This window comes from Schistocerca cancellata, chromosome 3 (genome assembly GCF_023864275.1).
Source record: "Schistocerca cancellata isolate TAMUIC-IGC-003103 chromosome 3, iqSchCanc2.1, whole genome shotgun sequence".
Classification (NCBI taxonomy): domain Eukaryota; kingdom Metazoa; phylum Arthropoda; class Insecta; order Orthoptera; family Acrididae; genus Schistocerca; species Schistocerca cancellata.
In genome coordinates this window covers 646,862,178-646,881,032 of record NC_064628.1, presented here as the reverse complement: position 1 = coordinate 646,881,032, position 18,855 = coordinate 646,862,178, and the positions used below count along the sequence as shown (strand labels likewise).

The 18,855-nt window shown below is 36.6% G+C and overlaps 1 protein-coding gene across 4 annotated transcripts in view; it reads right to left on the bottom strand.

Moving 5' to 3' along the window:
* The window catches only part of LOC126175602 (mucin-17-like), a 207,199-nt gene that overhangs the window by 8,283 nt on the left and 180,061 nt on the right, over positions 1-18,855 (bottom strand). For all 4 annotated transcript variants that reach the window (XM_049922476.1, XM_049922475.1, XM_049922477.1 and 1 more), the window contains 2 exons: positions 10,534-10,641; positions 6,614-6,714 (listed from right to left, as the gene is read on the bottom strand). In XM_049922476.1, the coding sequence (XP_049778433.1) occupies positions 6,614-6,714; positions 10,534-10,641 (209 nt within the window). The remainder of the gene's footprint in view (positions 1-6,613; positions 6,715-10,533; positions 10,642-18,855) is intronic.

Here is an 18,855-nt window from a genome sequence, read left to right as displayed (position 1 = left end):
TCATAGTCATTCTTGTGTGATTTTTGTGCATATTTTCATTGTGTCGCCAACATGAGTGAGCCAGCAACTGAACAACTTATAGAATTTTTATTGAAAATGCCTTTTTCTACATTAACGAACGAAAGAAGTGGGAATTGAAGGATAAACAACCTACTCCTATACTCTGAGTAGTTTTAAGTGAAGCCAAACAAAAACAAACTTTTCAGACAGCCTGGTACAAAAAGTATACTTCGCTGATTGCGAATGCAGTTAATGACAGATTATAATGTTATATATGTCTTCTGTTTGGTGGTGAAAAGGAATGGTGCTATGAGGGCATTTGTACAATAAAGAACTTTGACAGCAAAGCGCAAAAGCATCAGATATCAAAACGTCACCTGCAGAGCAAAGAATCATTTCAGTTATTGGGCAAAAGTAGAATTGAGCACGTCCTTTCTGAAGCCGCTCATCTGACAGCAACAAAATACAACGAACAAGTTACATCCAGATGGAGAGTATTGGCTTGTCTTATTCAGGCAATTGTATTTATTTGTAAACAAAAACTAGCCTTCTGCGAGGAAACGAATCCTCTAGCAACAACAGTAACTATCTGGAATTGTTGGATTTACTAGCTCAAGGAGAGCAGTTAATCCGAGGCCATCTGTCATCATCTGCAACCTTTAAAGTAACTTCTCCAGATATACAGAATGATGTAATAGAAATGATAAGTCTGGCAGTTAATGAGGAAATAAAATCTGAAATTCAGAACTGCAATATCATTTCGATTAAAGCTGATGAAACATTAGACGTGTCATGCAAGAGTCAAATGATTATAATATTCAGGTACTGTATTGCAGACAAAATTGAGGAAAGATTCATTGGATTTTATGACGTTTCTGGAGATAAAACTGCTGAAAGTTTGTCAAGCATTATTCATGCAGTATTGAAAGAATGGAATGTGGAAGGAAAAGTGATTAGTCAAACATATGATGGCCCTTCAGTAATGGCGGGCAGAGAAAGAGGACAACAAAAATTGGTGAAGCAGTTCTCTCTCTATGTGCTGTTTATTCATTGTTATGCACACCACCTGAATTTGGTACTGTTACATGCTTCCAAAATCATATGACAAGTACGCATGTTTGTAAGTGATCATACTACATTCCATTCGTTTTTCAGCAAATCATCAACACAAATTATATTGCTAACTGAGAAAGGATTTAAACTGCCACATGCAAGCAACAGTCGCTGACACTTTCATTCCAGTGCAGTTTCAACAATATCTAGTCATTTCTCAGAGTTATATACCATTTTTAATTATATAATTGATGATACAGACTCTCAATGGGACCCAGAATCTTTGAGCTGTGCTGTGGGAATGAAATGACGAATGGATGATCCTATGTTTGTCTACTTGCTTTGCTTCTACCGAGGGGGCTTTGTTTATGTTAACCATCTCTTTAATGTTCTTCAGTCAAAATCTGTCAGTATAACTGCTTGCCACAACGAAATATGAACAGTTTTGAGAAACTTATGATGATTAAGAACAGAAACATTCGTTGATGAATGCATTAAATGCAGCTTGTGTTTGAATGGCAACTTATCATTCTGTGACAGTCAAAAGACATCTCTCAGGGCACTAACTGACAAGATACTGGATTTGCAAATTGTTCAGATGGAAAGAAGATTTAAAGACTTTATCCCAAATTCAGTTTGTTGAACTTCTGAATGAAAAGTGTTTCCCAAACTATCAAAGAGCATTCCCAAAGTTGAAACTGCTTCAGTTATTAGAACAGTACCCTTTTTACGAACAAGAACAACTTGAGAATGAACTGTGTAACATATATGCTGATGAGAAAAAAAAAACATTTATCTCCAAGAATCCTCTCAGAGTACATTGCCAACAATGATTTAAACTCTGTTTATGAAGAAAAAACGAAGTTCCTGCGTTTGGTTTTGACCCTACCCGCAATTATAGCAAGCATAGAATTAAGCATGAGTACTCTTAAATGAGTGAAGAATTATTTAAGGAGTTCAATGTCCAACACCCAGCTGTCATGTTTGAGCATGTTAGCAATAGAAAAGACACTACTTGGAGATCTATCCAGTGATCAGATCTTTGTAAACCGAGTTATAGACTTATTCGTGTAAAGAAAAGGCAGGCGCATTGCACTTGTGTACAAGAAAATATAAGTGCTTCTTCTCTTATTGCTGGAGTTCTACAAATTTGTCATTGTTTCTTGAACAAGTTAGATATTATTATTATTAATATTATTATTATTAGTGGCAGTGGTAGTGGTAGTGGTAGTGGTAGTGGTAGTAGTAGTAGTAGTAGTAGTAGTTGTTGTTGTTTTATTTGATGCATTTTGTTTCATTTGTTTAAATTATTGTTTATTGTACTATTTTGTCTCCCTATAATAACTGTAGAGTCTCCCCAACCTTTACAACCATGCTACGCCACTGAATAATGCAGAGATTTTACCATATCTAATATCTATGTACCCTTAATTCCGCACGTAACATAAGCTTCCCATAAGCCCCAATACATTAAGCCCTTTACTATCTTTTGTTTTCCTCAAATTACATTTCATTTTTATGTACTCAGAATCTACTCTTCTACAGCCATACAGTTTCTTCATATACACTACCTGACAAAAAACATGAAACACCCAGACGACGTGGTTAGATGTCTGTGTAACATTGTACATATACACAACACTGGCAGTTAAATAAATGATTAAGGCTGTAAATTCTCTGCAACAGGTAGAATGGCCACCAGAGTTCATTAGTTGTTCATGTTTTGTGTTACCAGACTTGGTACGCTATGTATAACAGGCAAGAACAGCATCAGATGTTGAGTGATAACTGTGAAGGACACAGAGATGCCAAATACTTGTGTGAGACATCGTTATCAGCACTTGGCAGAGTTTGAAAGAGACCTCATTGTGGATCTCCATTTGGTTGACTTGTCAAATAATGCAATATGCAGATTTGTGGAGCACTCATATGTAACAGTGACCTGGTGTTGGACTGAATGGGAACATGAGGGGCAAGCATACTTGTCATCAAGATTCCTGTAAACTGTGTCTGACCGCCACACCATTGGTCAGAGGCTAGCAGCAACTGGACTAGAGGATTACTGTCCCACGAATATGCTGCTGTTCACACCACAAGACAAGCAGCTGTGTTTGGTGTGATGCTATGATTGGAAAGCAAGAAGTGCTGATGAATAGTGGAACCTAGGGAGAGGTCCCATTCTTCCAGTGTTTTGAAGAGGCAGACTGGTGTTATTCCTGACATCCTGGTGTGTGGAGTCATTAGGTATGACTTCAGGTCAGGGCTGGTAGTGACTGAGGGAACTCTGGTGCCATAATGCAACATCACGGGCATCCTATGTCTTCATATGTTACCTCTCATGCAACAGAATTCAGAAATGTACTGCCATTTTTCAGCAGAACAATGTTCATCCTCACATGGCACATGTATCAGTGGACTGTCTGCATGATGCAAAGATACTCCAGTGGCCAGCATGATCCAAAGATCTGTTCCCAATAAAATGTGTGGAACCAGCTCAGACATCAGCTCCATCCTAATGCTAGTATACAGGATATCAAGGACCAGTTACAACAGTTGCGGGCCAACTTGCCTCAGGAGAGGATAGAACAGCTATATGACACTCTTCCTAACCAAATCAGAGCATATATCCAGGCCAGAGGTGGTATAATATCATAATGATCAGTGAGCTCATACTGCCAAGTACATTGTAAATCCAACTTGAATTTATAATCACTAAACTAAAATCACATACCCTCTCAAACCCTGTAGTTTCATATATGATTCATCCATTTTGGTTCTAATTCACTGCATTTCAAGTTGATTTCATTTCTAAACAAGATTGCTATTTTACGGTTTTAAGTTACCTCTTTCCTACTGTTCTATTTGAAGCTGGCGTCTTCGATTACATGCCAACAAATTTTTCTCATGCAGTTTTTCAGCATCTATACTGGTCTCTCCAGCCTGAATTATAAGGGGCATTCAAATGAAACCTGTTCATTAGTGCAAAGTAATGTAATGATTTTATTAACTCAAAAATGTAGTTATACACAGTGCACATACTCGAAAATAGTCACCAAAACTCTTGGCACATTTATCCCATTGCAACACTAGCCTGTCGATTCCATCCTTGAAGAAGCTACTGGGCTGCTGTCAGATCCAGGCCTGGACCCAGCCACACACTTCATCATCCGTTGTGAATCGGTGTCTGCATATAGCTTGTTTTAGAGGTCCAAACACATTAAAGTCAGGACTGTACGTGGATGTTCCAGGGTTTCCCACCGAAATTACTGCAATGTCATCTTCACCGCATTGGCCGTGTGTGTGTGGGCAGGCATTATCATGCAGGAGAATAATGCCATTGGACAACATGCCTCAGCGTTTCAACTTGATGGCTCATCTAAGGTTCTGTAAAGTGACATGCTAGCGCTGGGAATTGATGGTGGTTTCCTGTTCCAGGAACTCAACAAGCAGTGGTCCCTTGTAGTAAAAAAAGAAGGACATCATGAGCTTACCAGAACTGGTATGCATGGCCTTTGATTTCTTTGGAGGTGGTGAAGTTCCATGTTTCCACTGCTTGCTCTGACGCTTGCTTTCTGGTTCAAAATGGTGACACCATGTTTCGTCACCAGTGACAGTACTCCTCATGATAAAGTCCTCAGTCCTCCTCATGATAAAGTTGCAGATGACCAAAGACAGCGCCATTCGAGTATTGTGCTGTTCGGTGGTCAGTTGGTGGGGAACCCACTGCACACAGATTTTTCGAAAGTTCAAGTGTTGATGCATTATGGTATGGGTGGTGCCCACACTAATACCCTGTCACCAATGAATTTCATCTAATGTGATTCTGCGGTTGTCCAAGACTACAGGATTCACTTCTGCAACCATTTCTGGTGTGATGACACGATGAGCCTCGTCTTCCAGTGACTCGTGCCCCTCAAGGAATCGTTTGTGCCATTCCACAACACTTGAACAACTCAGAATATACTCACCATACACAGCCTTCATCCATCAATACATTTCATGGCCCCCAACTCCCTCCACCTCCAAAAATTGAATCACTCCTCATTGTTCCTGCTTACTCACCTGCATGTTCTGTAGTGGGCAATAACTTGTGTGACCACCTTCTCTTCGGCGTGAAACCACACTGGCACCACATCAAACAGTGTGCACACGTCAGTCTCTTTACCAGTAGAAGGCACCACCATACCTGCAGTTATGTGGTGCCACCTTGCGTGTAAGGCAAAGGTAGATACACTGACCAGGTTTCATTTGAATGAAGCTCATATTCCCTTTCTTACAATATTTCAGTCCCTGACAACTGAACTGTACTCTATCTATGTAGCTTGGTGATTACTGCCTTAGAAAATTTCTCTTCATAGTATTTCTCTTTTTCTTCATCCTTTGTAATTTCAACTTACTATCCTTCTCTTATAGATTATGGTCTATCCTTTGCAGCCAAGTATCTGCTGTCAAAATGTTTGCATAGCTGTAATTTAGTCATTGTTACCCTTCTGCATGTCTCAATCTTTTCTGGGTAATATCTTTCTGTTACAATTCAAGAGAGGGTTCACCATATGATGTTTCTAGTTTACTCACTTAAAACTGATTTATGAAATTAATTAGCCATATTTTGGGGAGGGGAGGAATTAGTCTTTCTTTATGCAGTACACACTGCCTATTTTCAGCACTCCTATAACACTCACTCAAGGGTCAGAATGGCTTGTGATAATTTGTACACCCTGGACCCACACACTTGAACTGTTTTTAAGTGTCATACAAGTGTTTCACAATCAATCTCTACTACAGATAAAAATCAGTTCCTTTATACCACAACAATGAGATTTCCATATAACTGAAACTATTTCCCATATATTTCATGTTATTCTTGTTTCAGTGAATAAATTTCTTCCCAGCAATATATGTTACTTATCAACACTTTCCCAATCCACTTCTAAATGTGACTGCATATGCCATTTAAAGTAGACATTTACACATCACTGTACCTAAATCTTATCAAAATTAGGCAATGGAATGTGCAGGAGGGAATAACAACATGGAAACAATAATTTGCAAATCATCACATAGAGAATACAATGAACTGCAGGCAGATACAATGAAAAAGAATGCTATAAATATTGCAATTTTTGAACAGAGCCCTTCTTCAGAAGTACAAAACTCACACACATTCACACAACAGCTCTTGCACACCTGGTCACTGTCTCCAAGTGTAAGTTGTTGTTAGGAGAATTTGTGGAAGTTTTTTACTTATTAAAATTAAAGATATACCAAATCCACCTCAGTCCACAGTTCTTCAGTTATAATTTGCTAAGTGCACAAGGTGAGTTTTTCATCAGCTCATGGGAGTAGAAAGTGAAGAGAAATTGATTACACAAAAGTATCAAGCGGGATAAGGGAGAAATTTTTGTCCATAGGCTTAGAGAAATGTGCTATCTTTTGTGAATGAACACTAATAGTCATTAAATTAATGATTGGACAAATCGGAAACATTTTTAAGTTGAAGAGATATGAGAAACACTGATTATAAGAATTATCAGCTATAAGCAGTCACATTTTCATTTACCGTAACTGGAAGTTTCCTGCTTGTGCTGAACCCAGGCTAAAATACTGGCTCAGTAGATTTGTGCCACTCCTAAAGAATGACTGGAAAGAACGAGTTGCACCCTGTAACATTATGAGATTAGTTTTACAAACAGTAATGGTAATTAAGAGTTGTTTAAATCAAATATTTCTTCCACTTAATATGACAGAAAATTCACAGCCAAATCTGCTAACTCATTACTTTAGACTTGTAATTTAACAAGTGGTTTACATTATTTGTGTCTGTATTTTTTTTTAAATCAGATAATCTTAACAACCAAAGAATTAACTACATATACAAATAGCACAAAATATTTTTATATTAAATGTACCTACTCACAATGTATGAAAAAGTAAGAAAAGTAAAGCCACATTAAGATGAATGCAAATTTATATTTTAACAGAAAGAAAACTGTATTACTGCCCCTCAAAAATATTACTGGTGAACTTTTTTTTAGAGCTTTCAAAAGCGGGAGTTACATGGTGTGTTATCAGTCATCTGACATGAGGAAGCATTGAATCACAGTCACAGCAAAGGTTACCATGTTTACAACACTATGCAAACTGACCATGAATTAAAAGACCATCATGATGATCAAAATTCATGCTTTCACAGTTAAATTTCTATGTTTGGATAGATGACAGAAAATTTTTCTCTGTTTAATATATATGATAATCAGTGGGTCAAGGTGAGTGTTGCTTGATGAGGGTTGTTAACAGTTGTCCAAAAAGGAAATGCATTGTTAGCCCTCAGATTAAATCTTTAATCAGTGTGAGAAGATAAAAAAGAAAAGTATTGTAAATGAATTATTTTTAAGTCACTGTTTGGCTTTTGACAAGAATGGTTCACAATATAGTTTGTGATATGAAAAGAATCCATTTCCACTCAGAAACAAAGTAACATCTTGCGTGTATGAAGTGTGACACTTTACAGCTGACCAAATGCTTCAATATATCGTGACGTCTCTAGACTATCCAATCTGAGAATATTAATAATACAGTCACTTCTTCACGAAGCCTTTAAAGTCATATTGACAATCTAATTTTGCCATTCCCTAAACAGCAGTAAAATTCAATAAAACCAATGCTAAAATTTCATTCTCTCCATAAATAATACACAATGCAATAACATTGCACATTAAGTGAACTAACGACTTCTGTACCAGTAATGCTCTTTATTTCTTTTGCCTTATGTGTTACTAGTTATTTTCAATTGTAGAATCCTTTGGTTATTTTTTATGCTACTGAGTTTTGAAACTGAGTATTTATGGTTAGGACTATAGTGTATTAATGTAGGTGGAATGATTGCATCCTGAAAAAATCCACCTACTGTCTTTACCCAACGTAATGGTGCAGGATTTTACTTTGTTTTACACAGTCGCAGTTTACAAAATAACAGAACATGAAAGATAGAATTGCGTTAATTAGATTCTCTCTTGGTTCTTGTAGCATTTTCATTCAAAACTATTCAAAGAAAACACATGGACTCTCATATCACAGTGTAACGGAAAAACACACACAAACCATGAAGCTGTAGAGACAGCAGCCTGAGCCACAAGAGAGATCATGTGCAAACCTGTATGCTGCAATTACAGTTCCTTACTCTAAACATACAAAAAAAATGTTGAATTATTGTTCTCAGTCATGTAACATCACATAAAGTCCAGGAAAACTTTAAATTATTTATTGCACAAGAACTAAACATGGTACAGATGTCATAGATATTGCATTTTGAATAGAAACCCTGAAAGTTTTTTTCACAAACACGGGATGCACAACGCATCGATTTCTTTGAACTCCTTATGAATGTCTCTCGTACGCACTACACATTCACTGCATTCACACTGGGACATCCGCTTCTCTTTGACAGGCACAAGTAACCCATCATAACAAATTTGTTGTGCCAGTGGTAAATGGCCTTCCTTGTTGGTGGCTTCTTATCGTACTTGGTTCTAAACATCCGTTGAACAGCTGTAGCACACCTGCTTATGTCAAACTCCAATGCACAGAAAGCTCGCTCCGCACCTTAACTCACCATGTTAGCAATTAGTGCTGACTATCAGTAAATTACCAAACTACACTGTGGCAGTATACACAAAAAAAAACTTTCAGGGTTTCTCTTCAAATGATATATGTATGATATCTGTACAATGTTTGGTTCTTGTGCAATAAATAATTGAAAGTGTTCCCAGACTTTATGTGCACCCTGTATTCTCATATTTTTCTACATATGTTAGTTTTTTATTTTGTTTTAGTTCTTCAAACATAACCATCAAACTGTGAATCAGGTAAGTTTCCTTTCTTTTCTTTATCTTACTACTCCCTCGCCATATAAGCACAAACCACACTCAGCAAGAAATTCTCTAATACAGTTGTGTTAAAAGAGTCTCTTATCATAGAATCTCTTTACTGGCAACCTGCTACAACTTAAATGTTTTTCATTTCTTAAGAAATTAAATGTAGTTTTATCAATTACATAAGGTCACTCAGTAGTATATCAATGGAGACATAATTATACACCCTTTCAAGTTGTATTTATGTTTTTCAGTAAAATGTTCTAATTGATTCATATACTTCATACATACAGAGTTGTTAAACACCATTCATATTTGACTGTTTATTTGTGTATCCATATATCTTGCTTTGAAACAAATTTATACCAGCTGAAAATGAGTCTCCTCCATTGCTGTGTACTGCTTGTTCTTTCAAATAGGAAATAACATCTATTTTCACATGTATCCCTATACTTCTATAATATTTTTATTTATTTATTTTTAATCTGTGAGCACTCTGCATGCTGCTGATGTCAATAATTTGTTCATATTTAATTAATAATATTCAGGCATATAATAATATAATATGGTATTAAATTTAACAGTTAAATCATACAGATTTTCTTGCTAACTCACAATGAGTATAAGTTAAATTTTAAGTTCTTCTTTCACACAATCAAAGTCTTCCTCTCTGACAAAAAACCTTCTTTTTAAGCCCCTTTTGTATAACATTTATAAAAAAATTTTAATGTGGTAATGTGTGCTTCTAGTGGTAGTGCCCTGAACAATTTAACTTGAAGGTATATATAACTATTGTGAGTCTTGCTCAGTCTAGCAAACAGCTGGTTGATAATTTCTTTGTGCCATGTATTATGACAATGAAATTAATGCCTTAATTTGTAGCTCTCTTGGTTTTCTATTGGGTGGCCTAGGCAGATAAGTACAAGTAATGATAGGACTGTCACAACAATCAGTTTCTTAAAAGGTGACCTACAGGCTATGTTGTTTCTGGAAACACCTGCTACACCCTTTCGCCACATAAAAACTCTTTTTCCCAGTGGAGCTGCCCCAAAGCAGTATGCAGTATGTTATGTGGCTATGAAAAACTGCACAATAGGAGCTAAGCATCAAGTTTGTACTCATATATGCTCTCAGTTTACATAACAAGTATGTGATTCTAAGCTTACACCCACAAGTATAACAGACATACAACTAATGTTAGTGCTGTATAAATTACAGATTACATTTTCATATTTATTCTGATTTACAGTTAATCCATTGTCTTTAAAGCAGATAATGGAAATTCTTAGGTTGGTTTTGATTTGTTCCTTTAGGTCCTCTGTGTCATTTCCAGTGTCAGTGAAAGCGATATCATCAGCATAAAAAAAAATTATATAAATAAAATAAAATAAAAAATAAAAAATACCAGATTTATACAGCATGATACTATACACTGTATTAAAATAAATTATAATAACTGCTGTCAATAACATTATTGTTGCCTATTTGACACTTTAACACTTGCTCCATATCATTACAGTTTATCGTGCATATGATCCATAGAGCATGAAACTAACCAACTAACTAACTTTACTGTCTTTCATACCATTATACTGACTGATTTGCCCACCTGGATAACAGCACTCATAAACTGTGAAACAGCCTTTGTTACATCAATCGCAGCTTTCACAAGTGTGCCCTGTTCCCTTGGACCACGGATTCCATCTTCCCCACCACTCTGAAAGTAAATGCATGGCAATAAATGTATGTCACTAGACTGCAAGAGTATGATTCTGATAACAAAATTATGATACTTTCTGGAATATCATACACTTTTTACTTAATTGTATACCATCACATAAAATAACAAAATCACAACTAATCTGTTTTTATGATCTACAACTGGTTGGAATTTAGAAAAAGCAGAAGGTAAATCTGTTTCTGAAATCAGACAAATAAAGGATGTGTATGCAAAATATAAGCTGAACTATATCACTATTAACTACATATAAAGGTACTTTGTATATAACAATACTAGAAATTTCTGGATGGTGCTATATGTAAAACAAATGGAAGACAACCACCCTTCTAAATCAGATCAATGCGTAGAGCACAGTATTGCCATGGCTATGGAAGCATGGATTTGAGTGTCCGTGTGGTTGTGTGTGTGAATGTGTATACTACTGCTAGTAAAAGACCTAGTGGTTGAAAACTATTGTGATTGCTGCTTTCTGTTATGTGTTAGTGTGCTCCAAGCATCGACACACAATAGGTGACTGGTTGCCTTTCCAATATTTTAAGTACTTTGTATATCAATTTTAGGACTGTTAACTGTATTGTAGAAAAAATACACTGAGTGGTAACAAAAATGCATGAACTCAACAATGTCAGTATGACTGATGTAATTACAGTACAGTACTACAAAACCAATTCAAGAAGTAGAGGAAATATTTCCTTATAATCCACCTAAACACATTAATGGGCAGTCCAAAATACTGATATGATTCATTACACCTACATCTGACAGGGTCACTACGAATGGACCACCATTTGTCACTAGCATGTCATGTGGGTCCATCTGCCAGCCAATTTAAGGTCAAGTGGCAGCAGGCCCAGCCTAAGTTCTGTTCAGTTGTTAATGTGTTCCTCTCCAAAGCAGACTGAAGTATTGATGATGACTCTGCTGTACTACACTAATTATTCTTTACCGTCATTGATATACCGCTATTATGCAGTACTTCACTGGACAGAGATATACAGTCAAGTGACTGTTTTGCCACCAAGTTGTTTCCAGCACCATAGTTCAAGTTGTGTGTTAAGTCTTGATTGTTTTCATTTGTAGTACTGGAAAATTCACAGTGTAGGTAACTCTTATGGACTATGTACCATTCATTCTGCATTGCAGTGTACTCATCAAAGTGTTAATAAATGTCTTTTGTGATCAAAATTGAGGACTACAAGACATATACTTTCTTCTCTGTAAAGGATTGTAATCAAACATAAGATATGAAATTATACCAAAAGGATTTTACTTGTCTTCATCAAGCTGCACCCCAGACTAACTAAGCCCTAGTACCTATCAGATAATTAAGAAATGAAATACATTTATACACAAAAATTTTTGATATTAATATAGAACAAGTGTTACACATTGTTACAGCAACACAAAAGCGATATCAATAAGGAAAATGGATGAAACATATGAAACAATGCAGTTAACACTGAAAATCAATTTGAAGTACACAGTAAATTTTAAAATACAGCACTGAACCTATACAAGTTAATATACTGTTTCTTCTTTTACATATGAGCCACTACTGACTACATTTATTTCAACTGTTTCTTCTTTCTTTTCTTCCACGTTTCTTTCTTAGGTTTTTGACAAAAACCTTTGGAACCATGCAATTCCATTCTGAGTGGTGGACATTCCTTGGTATCTAGTGGGGTAATTCAGAGTTTGGATATGTCCCTTCCAACTTCTTTGCACCCTGCATTATCTACTTTTAATTTACCAAAGTATATGAACAGTCTTTTTGTCAGTCTGTTGGATGTGGTCACAGAAATCTATTCTTCTTTTCCTAATCATGACTATAATGTTTTCAGTACATGTATAAAGCATTATGAATTATTTTGAACTGTGTTTTCTCTTTAGCTGGTCCTAAAATTTGCCTTTATCTTTTTCTTTCTATGATTGCCAATGTTTCCCCCAGTGCCTTTTTGTTGAGAATTAAATATTATGCAGCATAAAGTGTTTATGGGTGAATTACTGTAGTGTCTCAGTTTAGCATTTAGGAATATTGAGTTCTTATTATGTACATCCTTAGTGAGGTAGTACACTTTTTTCATCTTTTTAAATCTTGCTTTAATCGTTGCTTTCTCTGAAATGTCTTGTTCAGTTACTTCTCTTAGATACTTGAATTTGTTAGTTTCTCATTTTTCCATATTTAGTTTTCAATATCTTGGAGAACACCTTAATCTTTATCATGGTTTTCTCAAAGGAGGTTTGTAAGTCTGCTTTTTCAGCTGGTTCTTTCAGCAGTTCTATAGCCTGTTCCTTTAGACATGTAAGTTAGTATTACATGCCAAGGCAGGCAGATGATAACATCATTGGTCCCAATTCCTGATGCTCTCATTCTCACTGATGCTGGAATCCAGAGTAATACTTTGAGCATCAAGTCATGAATGTAGGGGACTATGGTACAAGGATGTGACAATGTGACACATGGAAGTTTGGGCAGATCCAGGAGGTGTGTATAGATCACCAAAGTAGTTTAGGTGAGCACTTGGGATAAGTATGAAATCCAGGGTTGAGCACCAGTCTGCCTAAAATTTTCATATCTCACTAACAGATAGCATATCTATACCCAATACATCCAATGTCAAGATATTCGCACCCAAAGAATCTATTTCAAATTAATTCTACAGTTCTCTCAGTCAGATCAGGTTGCAATATCTAGATAATCCTCCCAAGAAATCCAGAATGTTAAGGTAATAAGAAGCGCTGATTTAGATTCCTCGATGCTGGATTTGGATAATACCAAATAACCATGGTGGCATGCGAACTGTTTACAAACTTAGCGATTTCACAAATGCTTCCACATGTGACCTGGAAGCCAATAATCATGCCCTGTTGGATGGCAGACAAATTGCTCCATTTCTGCATTATGACAATGTCTGCACTGTTTTCTGCACCCCCCCCCCCCCTCCCTCGCCTGACACACTTTATATACCCTTCACTCCTAATGCTTGGGACCTGCTGCCTGTGACTGGTTATCACGTTGACATAAAAAAAAGGCAGTGGTCACATTAATCGGAGTGGACCGAGCAGATCAGGTTGCAATATCTAGATAATCCTCCCAAGAAATCCAGAATGTTAAGGTAATAAGAAGCGCTGATTTAGATTCTGACCACTGTAATGAAAGTTAATTCCCACTTAAGAAGTACCAGGAGATAAGCCATACCATGGACTCTGAAATATAACATGCAAAACACGAACAAGGAAGAAACTTTTGTCATAAACTGGAAATCTGAAATCCAAAAAACTGGGAACAACTGAAACAATAATTTGTTCAAATAGAAAAAGAAACAATTCTTTTGACCAAAATCAAAAGACGGTAGAATTGACATTTGAAAGGAGACAAAATGCATGACAAAAATGAAATAAAGATAAAAATATGGAAAACAGACAGTATTTCTTGAAACCAGGAACAAAACAGCCAAAATTATTAGGAATACAAAGAAAAGTTATGGTAAAACACTAAATAACACCTATTTCAAAGTGAAATTTAGAGGTGAAAATTCTAGAAGTTTTTAGATTAAAACTGGAGTCAAGGAGGGAGATGGTCTCTCACACTGCTCTTTAATTGTGTTGTAGAAAAAATTATTAGGGAATAGAGAATGTCATTTGAAGAAAGCTATATCAATGAGGGAGTTAGGTTAAGTTACAAAAAGAACAACCTACAAATAGACTGTCTAGTACTTCCAGACAACCTACGTACTTTTTCAGAAATAATGGAAATAGCCACTACACAGACAGAATTGCTGAAAGAATAGTCTGAAAAAACAGCCTACAAATCTCCTTTGAGAAAATGAAATTCATGGCCACCCCAAAGGTAGCTCCCAAGATAATGAAAACTAAAAGGCCATAGATAAAGGGTGAACAGTGGCAGTGGAAATGTGCATGGCCAAACAGATGTGAAATTGTTGAGCAACTGCCCACCCAGATGAACCAAGGGGCTACCAACAGTGTCTTGTCAATGACCATTCAGTAAATATCTCTGTGTATGGGTCTCCAAAACAGGCACCTGGTTCATGCACCCATACTGATTGCTGTTTATTGGTGACAAAGGCAGGAATTTGCACATTAGTACTGCAACTGGATGTCCATTGATTGCTGACACGTAGTCTTTTCAGATTAATCATGTTTTATGCTCCATCTGATAGATGCCCACTACATCATTAGAAGGGTCCAGGCTTGATGAGGGAGCATTATGTGTTGGGAAATGTTTTCATGGTATTCCTTGAGTGATATCTTCATTCTTGAAGGCACAATGAATCAACAGAATCAACACAAGTATTTATCTATCCTTGGGGAATGTGTCCACCCCTAAATGCAGTTTATTTTTCCTCGGCGTGATGGTATGTACCAGCAAGACAATGCAACACGTCACACAGCTTGCACTGTTTGCATGTGGTTTTGAAGAGCACCATGATGAGTTTACTGTACTGCCCTGGCCACCAAACTCGCCATATTTAAACCCAGTAAAGAATCTGTGAGGCCATCTTGATAAGACTGTTCATGCAATGGATCATCAACCAATAAACCCAGTGAAACTGGCCATCATACTGGAGTTGGCATGACTCTCTTCCTGTAGGTCTTGAAGCAGTCTGTACTGCAAATGATGGTTCTTCACTTACATTAATCTGAGTGGACAGTGTATTTGAAATTCACCTACACTGGAGTCTGGAGAGCTCCTTGTTCTGCAAAGTTCTATCAGTCTTTCATTGTTCCTTTTTTTTATGAGCTGGCTAGTTCCCAGAAATGTTCCTGAATTTTTCCTCTGTCCAGGTGTGCATTAAAATCCATCAGTCATATTGTAGTGTATTTATTTGAAATTTTTGTAATAATTTCTTCAACTTCTTCCCAATGTTTCTTCCCGTTTGTTTCTTGGGCTCTTTGATTTGTGCATGGCCATTAACTACTGGATACACCCAGGGCCTGTGTTGGTGTGAGAGTGAGTGTGTGTGTTTATGGAGGGGGGGGGGGGGGAATAGGGTGAAAAAATCTGAGGTCTGCCCCCCCACCCCCAGATGCTTTACTAAAAAGACATCAAATATCAAATGCAAGTTTTAAAATGTGCATCTATGATTTTGAATAGAAGATCTGAGTACTGTGGGATAGTTTCAAAAACCATATACCCATATAAGTAGTGGTTAAATTAATGCAAAATATTAAGGTTCTCTGTGTAAGGCCCAATCAATACATCAGATACTGTAGAGCAAAAAATATTATTATTACATTTGAGCAAGTGTTGTAATATTCATAAACATATTTTAATTTCCATCAGTTGATACCAAATTTTAATGTAAGTATCAGTCTAGTCTCCCAAGGTGGAAAGCCTTAAAAGAAAATATTGGATTATCCCTTCACAGACTATCAGAAATCAGACGGTCTGCTAGGATAGATTCTGTGCATCCTTTTGCTATGATATTGTTAGGATTACAAAAGTCAAGGCACATACTGGATTAAAAGCTGCGCAGAACTACTTTAAATTAATTCAATATGACTTGATGTCTTCAAAGTGGTACAAAGTATTAGCTGCATTGAAGACACATAATGTTGTGCTTAAAGCAAGGGAAGCCACAGTAGATATGGGAACCCACAACAGATGTTTACAGCGCCAATATTAAGAGTCTAGTGGGAGACATAAATAGATTAAGAAGCAGACAGAAACTGTTTATGCAAAAAGTTGCAGGCTAGCAGAAAATACTGGAAACTCCCCTGACTGTATGTAACAATTTGCAACACAGAGAAACAGAGGAAAAATGCTTTTTAGATGAAACAGCAGGAGAGGTTTTAAACCCGAGCCTGTAGGTAACTTAACTATAAGGTATGCTGCCATAAACAACATAAGGCTCACGTTTGGATTCTTATAGAACTGTATTAGCTTAGACAATTATAAACTATCAGAGTGTTTAGGAAATCTGGCATCTTTGTGTGGCATAGAAGTTTGTAAGCAATATTTGAAAGAAGGAAATTTTGCGGTTGAAAAGATTCATATAGCTAGTTATGAGTCTGAGCTACTTCCTCCTCTGTACCTTTTCAATGCTATTCAGTTTTTATAACACAGGCTATTTCCGCATGCAATGGTAGCCTTATGGATTTTCTGCACTTTCCCTATTTTTGTTGCCGAAGCAGACTGGTCATTCAGGTTTCTTGCAAGAGCTAAGAACAAATCGTTTGGAAAACTACAATGGGGCAATAGTGGTTTGTTGGATTAGCTCTGATCACCTGGTCACAATAGAGTCAGAGTTATGTCATTTATTAGATTGTACTAGAATTATAAAACAGTTCACATCTGAAACAGCGAAGGGTTATTTTGTAGCATTCCAAATGACTGTAGGCATTAAAAACTGTTTCTTTAAAAAATGCATTTTTTAAAATTTTTTACATTAAAATTTTATGTCTTAATAAAAAAAGCAAAGTTTAAAACAAAAAATTTGAGGAAGGGACCTAAGAATGCTTAATCAGGGCCCAAAAATCCTAGTGCCAGTCCTGTATAGAACTTATTTGTGCATCTAAGGAGAGCATGCATATTTTGCCTAAAAGAAGAGCATACATATTTTGCCATTAGGCAACTGGGAATCTATTATGGAATCTAGAATTCTGCTGTTGACAATGGAGGCTGTTCCTAAATTTGGGACATTTTTGATAATCCTTTTCATACTTTTCCTATGACAGTTTTATAGCCCTCTGATTCAAAGGTCTGCTTATAGGTAAATTTTTGTTTCTTGTACTGCTGCAACGAGTATGTTGTGTTTAGTGTGAATGTCTATCATCTGTTTAAGTTCCTTGGTTTCCAGAAGTGAATTTTGTTAACTGTTGCAAAGAAATTCCTCTTTTTGTGCTTGATTTTCTTCTGCCTGTTCCCAGAAAGCTCAGTCTTTTCAGCCTGTTGATGCAAGTTCCCCAGAATCCAATAACTTGTTTGTGCTGCTAATGGACGCACACCACACACCAGCATGGCAGCAGATGTTGGACAATAACTACCCAGAGTAGTCTTCTGCGTTTGAGTTTTTCTATTTTTTATATCATTTTATATCATGCAAATCATGTTCTAACAGTTGAACAGTGACATATGGTGGTTAAGCAAACCAAAATCAGTAACATACATAAATTATAGTAATTTTGCTGCCTTAATGACACAATTTAGTTAACATCCAGCCTGTAATAAATGGATTCTCAGACCCTGATAATAAGTTAACCATTATAGGCTATACGACTACTCAAAACTAAATTTTTGAGAAAGGAAACTGAGCACTTAATGATATTGTAACTGAAAACTTTAACAAGAACCATCAGAATATCAGCTGGGGTGATTTATTAACATTACATGTCATTTATAAATTGAACACTTATATGTCCAAGCCCATGAATGATTGAGATAACACATTAAAAAGAACAGACACTAACTGTCTAGGTGGTGTTACAAATCCAGAATTGATCTCAGAAAGTGAAACTAACTTTGCGCAGGAGGTGCCACAAACCAAGACGTGCCAACATAAGGCTTCGAGCATACCACAGTCTAGCACATACAGTCATGATACTCACTGAATGGAAGTTTTTACTGTCTGACAACTGCAACGACACCAGTCCCACAGCTGTAAGAAAGTCAGCAATGAGATTAATGCCTGTTTTGTTTGAATTAATCCTGAGATCCAGAGCTGGGATTAAATAACAGTCCACCAACATAGTTCAATCATTTCCTAGTATTTGTTGGATTGCTACAGCATTACTGGAGCTGACCTCAGTCATGAACTTCACTTATGATGACTTGCTTTGGACTATCTAGGTTACTGAACAGATGCACAGAACTGTAGGCATATCTGTTGTTGGTATGCTGTAGAATTTTGGAACATGTTTTTTTCTCACATATTATGACATTTCTCATGACCACTGCTCTGTAAAAACTCCTCTGTAGAAATAAAACTCCTCTGTAGAAATAAACAAGGGTTCCACAAGGATCATTGAAACCCAGCTCGCTCTGTTCATCCATGAGACCTAGAAAGTAGTAGATACCAATGCCACATTCCTCGAATTTCAGAAGATGTTTCAATGCAGTTCCACACTGCTGCCTAACGAATGAAATATGAGCCTAAGGAACATCAGTCCAGTTGCATGATTGGTTGCAGAGTTTGTAGAAAACAGAACACAGCATGTTATTCTTAAAAT